General features: G+C 44.1%; 2 protein-coding genes across 5 annotated transcripts in view; one reads left to right on the top strand and one right to left on the bottom strand.

The window, feature by feature from the left end:
• Window positions 1–14,261, top strand: part of DENND1A (DENN domain containing 1A) — a 153,918-nt gene that overhangs the window by 46,534 nt on the left and 93,123 nt on the right. For all 4 annotated transcript variants that reach the window (XR_015278232.1, XM_086858432.1, XM_086858434.1 and 1 more), the window contains one exon: window positions 2,484–2,603. Coding sequence is in view for 2 of the 4 variants with exons in the window: in XM_086858432.1 (XP_086714558.1) it covers window positions 2,484–2,603 (120 nt within the window). In the remaining 2 variants the exon portion in view is untranslated. The remainder of the gene's footprint in view (window positions 1–2,483; window positions 2,604–14,261) is intronic.
• LOC147649736 (uncharacterized) lies at window positions 513–14,213 on the bottom strand. Its single transcript, XM_086858304.1, has 3 exons — window positions 14,025–14,213; window positions 4,947–5,823; window positions 513–4,214 (listed from the first exon to the last, which is right to left on the bottom strand). The coding sequence occupies exons 1-3, from the start codon at window positions 14,211–14,213 to the stop codon at window positions 4,069–4,071; spliced, it is 1,212 nt and encodes a 403-aa protein (XP_086714430.1). The 3' UTR covers window positions 513–4,068.

Below are 14,261 nucleotides of genomic sequence, written 5' to 3'. Positions count from 1 at the left end.
TTTGGGTGGAACAATTAATGAAATGCTTTACATTTAAAGGCCTCTTGATGTTGCTGGAATGCTGGTGCTTTACTTGACAGCTATTTAAGCTGGCTGATATTTAAGGTGACTTCTGATTTGGTGGGGAATTGTAAAGTGAAAGAGAGAAGATCTGAGAATATTTACTTCCTGTAATTTGGGAAACCGTAGAACTTTTTTAGTTTTGTGTTTACTTCGAGTTATTCTTGATGGTTTCATGAAAAGGACAACTGAAATTTTGAAAAGCTGCACCAGTGCTCATCTCATCTCTGAGCATCACTTAATTGGTCAGAATGACTTGTCTCCATCAGCTGAGACACAGAATGGTTTGGGTTGAGGGGACCAACATTTACTGTGATTAAACCGCTGCAAGTATTTTTCTCGTTTTAGGATTTGGAATCCCTGTTTTACTGCTCATCCTTTTCATTTCCTAAGGGGTAGAAGCACGGAAATACTCAAACATCTTTCTCATATATTTGTTTCTACTAGAAATATTTATGCTTTCTGTGTGTAGATTTATTGTACCTAGGGGTTTTGTTTGTTTTGTTGTTTTTGGTTTTCCTCAGCAATATAACATTTTGAAAGATAGAACACTGAAAACCCATATGGGGTGCAAATGAGAACATAATGAAAAGTTATTCCCATTTCTGGATCCACTTGTTTGTCTGAATATCACAGATTGTCACTGAAAGACTGCAAGCCAACCAGTTTGAACATAAAGGAGACATTGTCACCCAGAACATACTTAATAATTTCATTTGGAGAATGGACTTCCCACACTGCAGGAGGCAGAGCACACCCCAGCCTAAGGCTGTGGAAGCTGAAGGAGGTGCTTGTGCTCCTTCTCTTCTGGATGTAAAAACATGTCAGTGGTGGTGGCACTGAGTGTTCTGGCTCTGTGGCACAGACACTCCATTCTTTTGACACTGACTCTGTTCATGTGTTGTGGCCACTGGTCAGAACCCCAGGGACTGGTTGGCCATTCCTTCAGGCAATTCACCAGGAGTTTTCTGCTGTTGTGGTGCTGGAATGAGGCAGAGGCTCTTCCCCAGCTGCAGGAGTGCAGAGCTGCCAGGATTGTGTTAGTCAGGTGTAGGTGCTGGGGGGGAAGTTATGGAAATTGCTCTTCCTCTTTCCCGTTCCTGCAGCCCTAACTTCTGTCTGCCCCGTTAGAGATAAGATTCCATCCTGTGAGGCTCTAGATAAACCTTCTGCCCATTTGAAAGTAGATCTGTGAATCTGAAGGGTTGATATTAAAATCTTTGGAAGAACACTTTTTGTGTTGGGAAGTTTATCCTTCCCTGTGAAGAACTGGCACCGAAACTTGAGCTCAAGACCTGTCAGCAGGGTTTGGTTTCTCCAGGTCATGTGAATGCACGATGCTCCAGGTTTGCTCTGGAGGAATTCTCCAGCTTGTCTGAGTTGTTTAATAAACAAACTTCTCCCTGCTGCTAATGAAACATGTTTTTTCCCCCTGTTCCATAGTTTTAATTGTCAGCTCAAATGCTGTTTCTCACACACACTCTGCTCTCAACCTTGTTAAAATTAAGCATATAATCCCCCTTTAAAACACCATACTAAAATCACCATAGTAACATTACATCCAAGCTTTACAGATAAAACACACCACCAGTGAAGGATTTTTGGGTATCCCCAGCAGCTCTGTGTGGTTTATGGAAGTAGTTGCTCTGCTGACATTTAGATTGCAGGAGGATGATAATACTTACACTGGCTAATTCTCAGACTACTGCAATGCTTTAAATATCTGTCTTTTTGTTCATCTTCATCACTGGGTGCTTTTCCTTCCCTGTTTGGAATCCACTGAAGGATTCTTCTTTCTAAACTGGGCAGTGACATCTTTCCCATTTGGATCCAGCTTTTATTTCTACAAGTCTGTTTTTCCTTTGTTTCCTCTAGGCACTGAGTGTTGTGTACTCTCCCACAAAAACTGGGTTTTTGCATGTAGCATCATAGAAGAGAATATTTTAAGGCCTGTGACTGTTAGTTAAATGGCCTTGAATTTACCAGGGTATTTGTTGCAGTTGGTGGGAGTGACTTGCAAAGCTGCATGTCAGTGCAAGTCAGATTTCTCAGTTCTCAGAAAACCTAAAAAAAACCCCTAGAACATGACCTGAAATAAGACTTAATTTCCTATAATTAGAAATATTTTGGGTTATATTGGAGAACATGGGGTTGGTTGCTGGCTGATAATCAGAACCATTTTCTTTTAAAGATAAACTCAGTATCCTCCCACACTTAAAAAATGGGAAAAAACCCACAGCCACACCGCCCCCCCCTCCTCCCTCATCAAGCATATTTAAGGTTCTGGAGGGTACATACTTTTTGTTAATTTCTCCAAAAAACTCTGCTGAAAGAGGAAATGTTATAGGTTCAATGACTTGGATGTGATACTTGACACAGAGTTAGCTCAGCAGTAATTTTTCTCTCTTGCTTTCTGTTTCCAGCCATGCCATTAACCAAGTTGGGCAGAACTTCACCTTTGTGCTCACAGACATTGACAGCAAGCAGAGGTTTGGGTTCTGTCGCTTATCTTCGGGGGCCAAGAGCTGCTTCTGTATCTTAAGGTAGGTCTGTGGTTTGGCTTCTGGCTGACTGCAGGAGCAGCGTTTGACTTTGCAGTTACACTGCAATTACCATTTCCAGCTGTTCAGAATTATTTCCCTATCTGGTCCTCAAAGTCACTGCTCTTCTGCACAAGTGGTGCAAAATCCCTTGGACTTGGAGTTCCTCTGTAGATAACTGTATTTGTTTGTAGTTAACATTCTGGAGTTAACAACGTGGAAAAAAAGTCTCTTTGCAGTAATTTGATATGACATAGCATGATGGCAGCTGTTATCTTTAGCTGTCACAACTGATCTTGTTAAGACATTTTGTGGACATTTGTACATGCAAGTTTTATTAACAAAACATCTGTTGGTAACTGAGAGAATGTCACTGATGCTCTTCACAGCCCCAAAGTTTGTATGTGTGAGCTTTCCTCTGTCCTGCTAAGGGTTTTGTGAAAATTGGCATAATAAAGACTGTCAGTGGAAGCTGGAACTATGCATTTCACAGATGGGTCAAGAGGCTCTATAAGAATTGTATTTTATAACTTCCCACAGCCATGTTGGAATTCAGTCCAGAATTGTTTATTTATATTTGCAATATAAATGATGGAAGTAAAATCAATTTTGATGTCTATCAGTATTTTAGTTCCATTAAGAATATCCATGGATTGAAGATTTACATATGGCAAATGGTTTGTCTTGTTTTAAACTAATTTAAGAATTTTCTACTTTCTGTATTTTGTGTGTTCACGAGGAATTGGAAGTTCAGGAGCAGTAGCCCAGGTAAAGCCAGCACAGAGGTGACCAAGGACAGCCAGGGAGGTGACAGCACAGCTGGGGCTGAAGCCTCCCAAATGAGAACACTGCTCTGTGAGCAGCTGGACACATCTGTCAGGGCCATCCCTGGCTGGCTTTGCACAGGACACAACCAGGGTGAGGGCAGAGGAGCATCTCTTTGTCCCTCTGGGACACCTGAGAGTGGGACCCTGGCTGTGTCTGACTGGATGTGCCCCTCTGAAGCATTCCAGGGGAGACACAAGGTCATCTCTCCTTGCAGGGGTTGCCCACTGCAATGACATGGAATGGGAGCTTAATATTTGGAGAAATTGTTTTGAGATCTACCCAAATTCCTAATTAATTGAGTAGGAGGCAGAGTGACAGGTGTTCTCACAGTATCTTCTTCCCTTCTGTCTTTGCTCTAGCAGACACTGCAGCTATTATTAGCTCTGGCAGTCCAGCAGCAGGGACTGTATCCTGCAGGCAGGAAGGTGTTTCCCAGCTCTTCCCACAGAGCTGCTCCCCTGTGCAGTCGGGTGCCGATTCCCTCAGTCTCATGTGGGCAGTGTCTGCTTACAGAGGGTAACTTTGCCTGCTTAATGTCAAATTAAAGGAGAAACACACTTTTAAAAAGAAATCTGAATGAGGAATAGTCTGAGTCCCTTCTTGATCCTTCCTGGATAGGAGTTCTTTGCTGTCAGCTCCCTTATGTTGAGTGAGTGCCAAGAAGAAATGGAGGAGTTCTGTTGTAGTTAAATGCCTTCTGCTTCAACTCATAACCAAAAAAAAACCAACCACAGTGGATGAATTGGGACTCTTCACTTCCTTCCTGTTGCTTCTTTCTCCTGTGCACTGATGAGAAAAGGAAAGTTCATCATTAATGCAAGTTCATGCAAGTTTTAGAGGATAATAAAGAGTGTAAATCAGCAATACATGAAATCACTTCCTCCATTCCCAGGGCTGCAGCTCCCATTATTGATGTGAATCTTCTCAGTGTCCTTTACATACTAAAGGATGATGCATGATGAATGGGTAGGGGAAAACATGCTGAAAAATGTGAGAGCAATAAGTAAAAGCAAATGGAGATGGAAAGAATGTTTAATTGTTTTAAAATTTCAAATTGGATGGCACCAAGCTTCAAGTATTCCTTGCTATGCTCAGCAACAGTATAAGAAGTAAGTGATGGTGATTATTACTAGAAAAGATATTCACAAGCTTATCAGGGATTTTATGGGTCTGGCCATAGTAAAATGGTTTGGAGATGGAAAATCATCACATGTTTAGATTAGTTATTGAAGAGGAACAGCAAGGAAAAAAAATTAGTTTCACTCAGAGAGTGTTTAAAAAAATTTCTGCAATGCTCTGGAAGCAAAGTTGGAAGCTGACCCCAGTACTTGAGGGCCAGAACTCAGAGTCTGAACTTGAGCTTTGAAGTGACCCAGAGGCTTTTCCCTGTGGATGCAGAGCACAGAGTTCAGTAGCAGTGGGGTTATCCTGTGGCCAGCAGAGAGGCAATTCCATTTGGCAGGGAGCTTGAACTGTTTTAACCGATACCGCGTAGAAACCTGCTTTTGAGGTAGTTACCGCAGCGTTTTTCCTGCTGCAGTAGCTCACGCAGATCGATGAACTCTCTGATAGCTTTGAAACGTGCTTTTCCGGCCGTTCTGCGGTTGTCTTCAATATAGAGCCACTCTATTCGGTGTCGAACCTGCCTCTCTTCTTCGGCTTCCTCTTCCCTGCCCCGGTTCTCCCATCGAGGTGGAGCTGCGGGGCCCGGCTGGGCTGGCCCTGAGCGGCTGCGCTGCGGCGGCAGAGCCGGCAGAGGGCGCGGGGGAGCGGGTACGGCCCAGGGGAGAAACGGAGCTGAGGGGTGAGGGACAGAGACCGGGTGAGGGACAGAGCTCGGGGTGAGGGTCAGAGCCCAGGAGTGAGGGACAGAGCCCGGGGTGAGGGACAGAGCTCGGGGTGAGGGACAGAGCTCGGGGTGAGGGACAGAGCCCAGGAGTGAGGGACAGAGACCGGGTGAGGGACAGAGATCGGCTGAGGGACAGAGCCCAGGGGTGAGGGACAGAGACCGGGTGAGGGACAGAGATCGGCTGAGGGACAGAGCCCAGGGGTGAGGGACAGAGACCGAGTGAGGGACAGAGATCGGCTGAGGGACAGAGCCCGGGGTGAGGGACAGAGATCGGCTGAGAGACAGAGCCCAGGGGTGAGCGACAGAGCCCAGGGGTGAGGGACAGAGCCCAGGGGTGAGGGACAGAGACCGGGTGAGGGACAGAGCCCAGGGGAGGGACAGAGCCCAGGACAGGTTCAGAGCCCAGGGGAGGGACACAGCCCGCCGGATTTGGGGTGAGCCCCAGGGGAGGGACAGAGCCCTCCCTGGAGAGTTTGGGTTCTGTGCCCAGATGAATTCTCGTGGCACACACCGACATCTCCCAGGGAAATTGGAATTCCAGACTACCTTTTTCAATGAAATATGGTACAAAAATTAAAACATGCTTTTGAGTTATTTTATTTACAGCAGAGTAAGTGCTGATGTACTGTCATCAATTTCTGTGTTCTGATTTGGGAATTTCACACCCAAATGTCTTTTCTTTCTAAGACTTTATTTAAGGATTTCAGGATTTCACCTGCAATGGGATAAATCCTAATAGCTGTGCGTTAAGAGGCTGAATTTTTATTGTTTCACTCTAATTTCACATCAGATTTCACATGGGCTTTTGAGGGAGAACAGTGTAGATAGATCTGGATTTAGTGAAGAGCTCTGGTTTTTTATTTAAAATGAAAACAAAAGCAAACCCAAGTTTCTGAAGTTTTGCTTTGCTCCACAAACTTTCTGGGCAAAGTTACTGGTTTGCAAAGGTCCCATGTGCAACTCTGATTTCAGTTTTACTGAATTTGAAGTTTTTGTTCAGTTATTCAGGTTTTGTACCCAAACTGAAATCATTCTTTTGAAGTGAAATGCAGAAACATTTGTGTGGAAATCCCTCTCGGCCAAAATAGCTGAGCTCTGCACCACTCTTTTTCTAAGATAAAAAGAAATGAATCCATAATAGTTTGTGACAGATGGCAGAAAATGTAACTAACTGAATGTGATTCTGTATGGAGTTATTTGAGGTTTTTGGTGTGATTTGTTGTGAGTTCCTCTCCTCCCCCCTTTCCTTCCCTTTGATTGCAGTCTTTGTCCATTTATTCTTAGGACAGAATAAGATTTCTGAGCAGGGGCCTCTCTTGTGGTGCAAAGTGAGAATTGTTTTTAATTGAGCAGAAACATGTGGAAGGATCAGGAATATCTCGAGGGATTACAGAAAAATTCCAAATTTGTACTACTTACAGCTTGTGTTTAGAGCGGGGTCTGCTGGGAATAAATGTTAGTTAGTGTGACCTGTGACCTTAAAAACTGTTGACATGGATTTCAGCCAGAAACTGGCCACAGAACTCCTTTGTTAGGCTCATTCATAGCTCCTTGAAAACTCCAGTCAGTGAAAGTTGCCAGCTCAAATCTAAGGAAAGCAGAGCCCTTTTTTTTTTTTCTTTTTTTTTTTTTCTTTCTTTCTTTTTCTTTTTTTTTTTTTTCTTTTTCTTTCCCATGCTTTGGAAACAGTGGCCGCCCCTTAACCAGCAAGACTTCTTTAATAGGGCTGCAGGGCTGGGTCCTGATTGGAACTGACAGCTTCCTGGCCCGGGCATGCCAACTGGCAGGGCCCTGAGCCATGGGACAGACAGACAGACAGACAGTGCTTGGCTGCACTGCCCACAGCCCCCAGGACCTGCTGGGGACAGCCCAGCCCCACAGCCCTGCCAGTACCTACTCTGGGAGAGGAGAACAAGTGTTTGTGGTGGGGCTTGTTTTATAGTAATTGTTCTGTTGTTTTCTAGAATTTTCTCTTTTTATTGATTTGGCCAAAATCAATGTTTTGCTTCCATATGTATCTGTATGATTCTTTGAAGCCTTGCAGAAGATGTTTGGTAATGGCTGGAAATGCTTGGAACACTTTTTGGACAGTCTGTTTAGTCCTTGAGGTGTATCGACCCTGGAATCCCTGCTCTACTTAAAATGCTTGGGAGATGAAAGCAAATGGCAAACTGCTTCTGTTAGACATGGCAAAGGCCACAAAGTACATGTATAAATCATGGGCAATTGGATCTCCAATTCAACACTACAACAGAATTGTACCTAATGAAAATGTTGCTGTTGAGCCTCTGATGCCTTCATAGATTTTTTTTCATTATTATTTTTTTAGCAGTGGCTTCAGCACTTGCACTGACTGTCAGCGAGAGCTGGAGAGCAGAGATTCCTCAGTTCCTTTGCATGGGCCTTACAGAGAAAAGAGGAGTGAGCAGGCAGGACTCGGAGCTGCAGCCTGACCTTCTTTCACAGGAACTGGAGTTTCTTAGGAGCTGTAACTGTAGCAAACCAGGGCGACTTTCTGTGCTGGGTGACAGGAAATTGAGCTGAAGTGGCTCAGAAAATGTGCGAACACCCCGAGGGCGTGTGCAGGGCCGGAGGGGCTCCGGGTGCTGCAGGCATTCTGCCTTAACTTGACATGTTTATAAAACAGTTTACATCTCAAAAGTTTAGGGTTTTTACCCCTGCTGATTCGCTTAAACAGACACTGGCTCTTATTTTCAGTTGCTTGTCAGAATATATATGGAAAAGTGATGAACCTAGTGAAGAGGGAGCTTGACATCAATTAAATTTAGCTATCTGCTTTGTGTTTCTTCTTCCTGATACGCTGTCTCCAGTTTAGCTTTTCCAAACTTCCTGTGGTTTTTCCATTATTGTCCTAACAAGTTTTACAAGATAGAGATGAGCTGTTTGAAACTCCTATTCCAGGAAAAGAATAGAATTTTGTATTGCAACTGCTCATTTGTTGTCTTCCGTTTTCATCTCTTCCATTAACCATTTGGTAGACTCTAGAAACTTCTTCAAGAAAGACTGTAAGGCGTAGTATCTTCTCTTGCTTGAGTACCTTTAATAAGATAATAGTAATTTAAATAAGCTAAACTGCCTTATGGCTAGAGTAGGGGATTTGAAGGCTTTGCTGCAGAAGCTTTGCTCTGTGGTGATGATGTTTGAACCAGAAGGTCCCCTCTGTTTCTATCATTTTTTTCTCTTACATCCACTAGAAACAGAAATTATTTGTCTCTGTCTAGTGAGTTTGAAGTTTTACCTGTAGGCATGGCTGGCTGCACTCCGATGCTGAGTTCATAACAGGTTATTTGGGTGATATCAGGAAGATGGTTTTTTCCCACAGCATGTCTAAATAAACCGGACTGCTCATTGGTAAGTGCAGCCACGAGCTGTACAAAAAAAAAAATGGTATGTCCTGGAAAGTACTGATATTGGAAATAAATACTAAAAGTCAAATTTTCAATAGTCAAAGTTTGGTCTCACCCTACTTGTAAATCACAGGTTGCAAAGAATGCCCATAGGGTGCTTGGCATTGGAGTCAAGATGCTGATTTTGTGTTTCAATATGAATGTGCATATACACATCATTATTCTTAGTTGAAAGTTGAAGGGTTGTCCTTTAACACTGGTGCTTATTTATTTCCATGCCGATTCTGGTACCGAGGCTGAGCTGTGTACTGCATTAATGTAGTGGGATGAAGTTATCCCACTTGTGAGTCAGTAGCAGCCAGAAGTACAGGGAGTTGTTTACAGGGAGCCCATGGATTCTGCCTTTCTGTGGAAGCATTCAAGCAGCAAGCCCTGCACAGTCTGTTTGGCACAGTAGCCGCTCTCAGCTGGCCCCGTGCCCTCCTGCTGTTAGGCAGGGCAGAGGATGTGCCAGATCCCGCCTTGTGCCGGAGCAGAGCCTGCCTGCAAATCTGCTTGTAGTTAGCCTGGGGCCTTTTGGCAGCACTCTACAGCCCATTGATTTAGTTGCAATCCTTTTTCCTTAATATTTTCCATCTGGCCAACAATGACCTATAACGACAGACACAAAACAGAGTTTGAATTATGAGCAGTGTAATTGTGCAAATGCTTCCAAGTCTCACTCTAGAACCTGCACCGATGGGCGCCGCTGCCGCGCCGCCGCAGGGGTTTATTCCCCAGTGCTGGTGCAGAAGGAGAAGCCCTGGAGCTCTCCGAGCTCTGTCCCAGAGAAACATGCATTCCAGTTAAACTCAGAGTGTGTTCCATTCTTGCTTTTCCCTGCTGTCTGTTGGTTCTGAGCCGGGGATGCAGCTCCTGCAGCCTCAGCCTCCTCTCACTCCCTGCACACACGGCCAAGGCCAAACAGCTCCCACAAGGCCCTGAGCCTGCAGGAGAGAGGGACCCTGGAGCAGGGCAGGGGCAGGCTGGGCAAGAACCTGAGTATGGAAGTGCTCCAGGACATGCAGCAACAGGTTTGGGGCCTTGCACTGTCAGGGATGTTCTGAGCTCTCACTGCAGCTGTGCTTTCCATAGGGAGCTGCTTCCAGAGCTGGGCTATTTGTCAACTCTCCCAGTTCCAGGCAAGCAGAATTATTGCTTCCATTACAGTGATCCCAAGCACTTCTTGTCGTCTTTGTCTTTAAAGTCTGTATCCTGAAGAAAATCTGTGAACTTGCACAGTTCCACCCATTCCAGCAGTCCTGCAAGCTTCTCCTCTTCCCTCTACATTGCCAATCCAGGGAATACTAATTTAACTGACTTTTAGTAAATGTGAGGAATAGTGAAGCTGTGTCACAGAAAGTTTATTGCAGATTTTGTTGAAACTTTAATCTTGATTGCAAGTCAAAACACTTTCGTAAAATATCAATGAGAAGGATCACAACAAAAATGTCAAGTGTTAGTAATGTATCACTACTGGTGGAATTGGATAAAGCTGATAGTACTGCATGCAGTCCAGCTACTTCACTGGTCTTGCCTTCTGACCAGAAACCAATTTTGCTTAATTAATTAGGCCTTCGTGTCACGCCTTCTTTTGTTGTTGAACAACTGTAACAGAAGTAATTAAATCATGTCACTTTTTATTACCTTTGGCCCTGGCTGACTGGCTTGGAAACTTCATCTTAGAGCTAATGCAAACTGAATTAGTGCATCACCTTGGGGAAAACCCCCTCCCTGGCATCAAAAAGGCAGGGAGGAAGTAGTTAAAGTACAAGATGGATAGATCCTCTCTTCCACAAATGGATCACTTTTGGGTTGCTGTCTGAAGGCTTACAAATGCATCTGTCAGGAGCGAGAGCATCCTGTCCCTGCTGACAGATGTGTACAACATTCCCAAAGAGATTACATGGCAACTTCCTCCTTCAAAACTGGAGCTGTGGCAGAGCCCTCGGGTTATGCAGAGGTAATTGGAGACGCTGGGGCTGCTGGAGAGGTGGAACTGCCGAGAAAAGCTGCTTGAGTAACTTGTGCATATTGTTCCAATAGGAACCGTGATCCAGGCACTGTAATCATGGGAGAGAGGCTTTGTGTGGCTTCTTAGAGGCAGAGTTCCCTGGGCTATGCAGGGAGCCCAAATAAAACCCCTCATTTGTATCCCTGGCTGTTTATGAGCATGCTTGATGAGGGACAGATCTTCCTCCACACTGAGCATTACCTGCACTAACTGTCCTCAGTGTGTTTTAGAATTTATTAGTGTTTGAGCATTCAGAGAGTAAAATGATGGTTGGCAGTTTCCTGGTTTAATAATTTGCTTAAGCTGATGGTTAGACAAGAAGTCTCATAAATAAAAATTGGGCTTGCTGGCTAGGAAATGGGCCTGAAAGACTTTTCTGTTAATTAATGTGTCATACATTTTCAGGAATTCTGTGGATAGAATACCATCCGTGGTATTTCTGCAGGTGAAGATCAAGTACTGTCATTTTGTGTGCTTTTTTTACATCTGAATGTTTGTTGTGAATTCTAAACCATTGTACACAGTGGTCATAAACAATCTGCACTCAAATATCAGACTCTGACTTGGTCTTTGTAGCCTTCCTATTGCCATCTTGCTCTGCAAGTGCTTGTTTGCTGTAAGTAAGGTGATTTTTACATGCCTAGCCCAGCTCCTTGCATTCTCAAATTATCAGCTGCAAGTTCCACAGCGCCGACATAATCATGAATTTTTCACTTGGCTCTTTCAGCTCTGCTTGGGTTTCGGTTTAACTTTTATGACTTCCTACCAACTTTGCTTATTATTAGGAGCCGTGTGTACTCCCTCTGAGCATGTGAATATTTCTTCACTGTGATGAAGCTCCCTCCCTGTGAAGGGAACTGTAAAACCTCTTCCTTCACTTAGCTTTGTTTCTTGCCAGCAGGGAACACAAGTGGTTTGGGGAATGGAGAAGAACGTTGTACATGTAATTGATTTCTGCTTTGTTACTGAAATACCCTCATTCCCTACTCCAATGCTCTGTGTAGCTAATTTGCCAAAATGCAAGGATTCACCATTGTGTCTCAGAACTCACACACAGGCATCCGAAATACACACCTGATGCACAGCTTTGACTTTTCAATATGTGGCACCTCCATTTAGCAGCCAAGCACAGCTGGCTGCTGTGCAGCAGAGCTCTTGGACACAGAGGTGTGTAAAATTTCTCTGTATGGGCAAAGCGCCACAGAGTCCCCAGGCAGGTGCAAAGGAGAGCTGCTTTTTTGCAAAAACCAGGCCTTTTTAAGCATTTAGGCCTTTATCAATGACATAGTTTTAAATCATAACAACCATAATTCAACCAACCACTGTATACCATGATGGTTATATAACTTGTTTCATTTGTTATATAACTCCCTCTGATTCAGCTGAGTCACTTTCCCATAGTCCTTTTCTGCTTAGCCAAAGCAGCAGTCCTGAGCCATGATTTTACATGGGGTACAAGCCCCTTCTTTTATACAGTGTTACCTGTATGCAACATTTTTCTTCCCTTCAGGAATTTATCTGCATTACAGATGGTGCCACAAACTCCGTCCCAGAGTGGCTTTGGAGCTCACTGCAGCACGTGCCAGAGCACAGGGCCTGGTGGCTGGGAGGGAGCACTTTTGATTTATAATAAAAAGTTCATAATGCTACTGAAATTTCTGCTGAAACTTAGTACTAGAGGGCATAGCTTGACAAGCACATATGATTGGAGTCAGTAATGAAAAGGAGCTGTTTCTCTGGTCAAGGAAAAAGGGTTAATTTGCATTGGGATGAAAAGGCTGTTCAGGATCTACTATTTCAACCTGTGATAGACTTAACAGCAGGCTTTGATCCCCAAATGAAATGTGATGGATTTCAACTGATGCCAGATGTCTCAAACCTAGTGGGATCTCTGATTGTCTGCCACATCTAGAATTCTCTCTTCCAGCACTTTCATGTGTGCTTTTAAACGTGGTTTGAGAAGAGAGATTCCTTGACAAGCTAAGCCTTTGGAATCCTCTCTCTGTGTTGTCACTTCGGTGGGGATCTTGAGGCTCTCATGCTGTCTAGTGCATCCTGCTTTTTAAAATCCAGCTTTGTGTGCCAAGCTGCTCTAACTCCTTCATAACCAATTTTTTTTTAAGGTCCAGATTATTTAGAGCCAGTACAGTCTGTAACTTTTCTCAGATGAAGTCTGTTCTCTACCCTCTTCGTGTTTGTTATTTACAGCATTTTACCCTGAGTAAAGCCATTGGTCAATGTGTTTCTGTTGGTGTTGAAGGGAACTGAATTGTTCAGTTTTTTGCTCTAAGGATATCTTGTTGCATTTCATAAACCTCACTATAGAGTACCAAGCCCTTCAGCATGCCCATCTTCTCACCCAGTGGGCTTTCTGGGATAGCCTTTGCCTGTGGATTTTAGAAGAGCATACAGACATAATTGTCAGTGTGTGCTGGAAATGCAAACAAATGTTTTGCTTGTTTTTCTTATGTACCTTTATTTCCTGTCACTCCTTCAGTCGTTTGCTCTCAAACATACTTGAAGTTTCTTTGTTGGTCTTAAACTAAAAAACTCCAAAGATGTACAAGTTTCTCTTCTGAAAAGGAATGAGACACCTTATGATTGTGAATGATCTACCTGAGGGAGAACAGACAGTCCCAACAACAGACCAGGCCACAAAGATAATTCTGAAAGAAATTGAACATGAAATAGTCTATCATAAAATTCAATAAGTTTTCTAAAATTTAAGAGTGACTAGTAATTCACAAGGGGAAAGCTTGACTATTGAATGTACTTGAAATTTTGCACATTGTAAGCTGTGGTGTGTTTCTGTAAACATCCAGTCCCTTGTACGGAGTGGAGGCTCGTGGTCCTGGCCCTGGGAGCCAGAAGGTGTGGGATTCCTGCTTCCCAGGTGAACTATAGTGCTCCAAGCTCCTAAAACCCATTGGTTTCAGATGAAATGTTTTCCAATGAAAGTCCAAGGCATGTTTTTAATGAAAAAACTTTATTTTTCGGACTGTAAAATGAAGTTGTTTTATTCCTTCTCTGTGAGAGGCTGGGAGGTGGCTGTGGGTGCTGCACAGTGCCACACACTCATGCTAAACTCCTCTGAATTCCTTCTAATTACAGAAATTCCACAGTGCAGCTGCACTGGACTTTTTCCCCGCAAGGTTTTTGAGTGACCACAAAGAGCCTGGGGTAGGGTGACAGCTTTGTTCCCCTCAGCCTGCAGTTCCCGTTGCCATGTCCCAGTTAGATGGCAGAGCAAAAACAGAAGCCCCCCTGAGCAGGCATCTCCAGCTGCCCTGGCACTTCTTAGCTTGACTAAAATGTAAAATGGTTACATCATAAATCTCCTTGTTGCAGTTTTCTGGCTCTGAGTTGTTCCGGGGGCATTCAGCTGCCTTGAGCTCCTCCGTGAGCTGCAGCTCCAGGGCCGCGGGAGCTCTTTGGGAAGGGCTGGGCTTGGTGCTGGCATTTAGGGAATTTGGGAGGCTTTGTGTGAGAGAGACTTGCTGGAACTGCTCAGACATGGCCACACTGTGCAGGAAAACAGCAAAGGGAATGTTTTAATTGACTTT

Source organism: Cyanistes caeruleus, chromosome 20 (genome assembly GCF_971803275.1).
Source record: "Cyanistes caeruleus chromosome 20, bCyaCae1.hap1.1, whole genome shotgun sequence".
Lineage (NCBI taxonomy): Eukaryota > Metazoa > Chordata > Aves > Passeriformes > Paridae > Cyanistes > Cyanistes caeruleus.
This window is presented reverse-complemented; position numbering and strand designations above follow the sequence as displayed.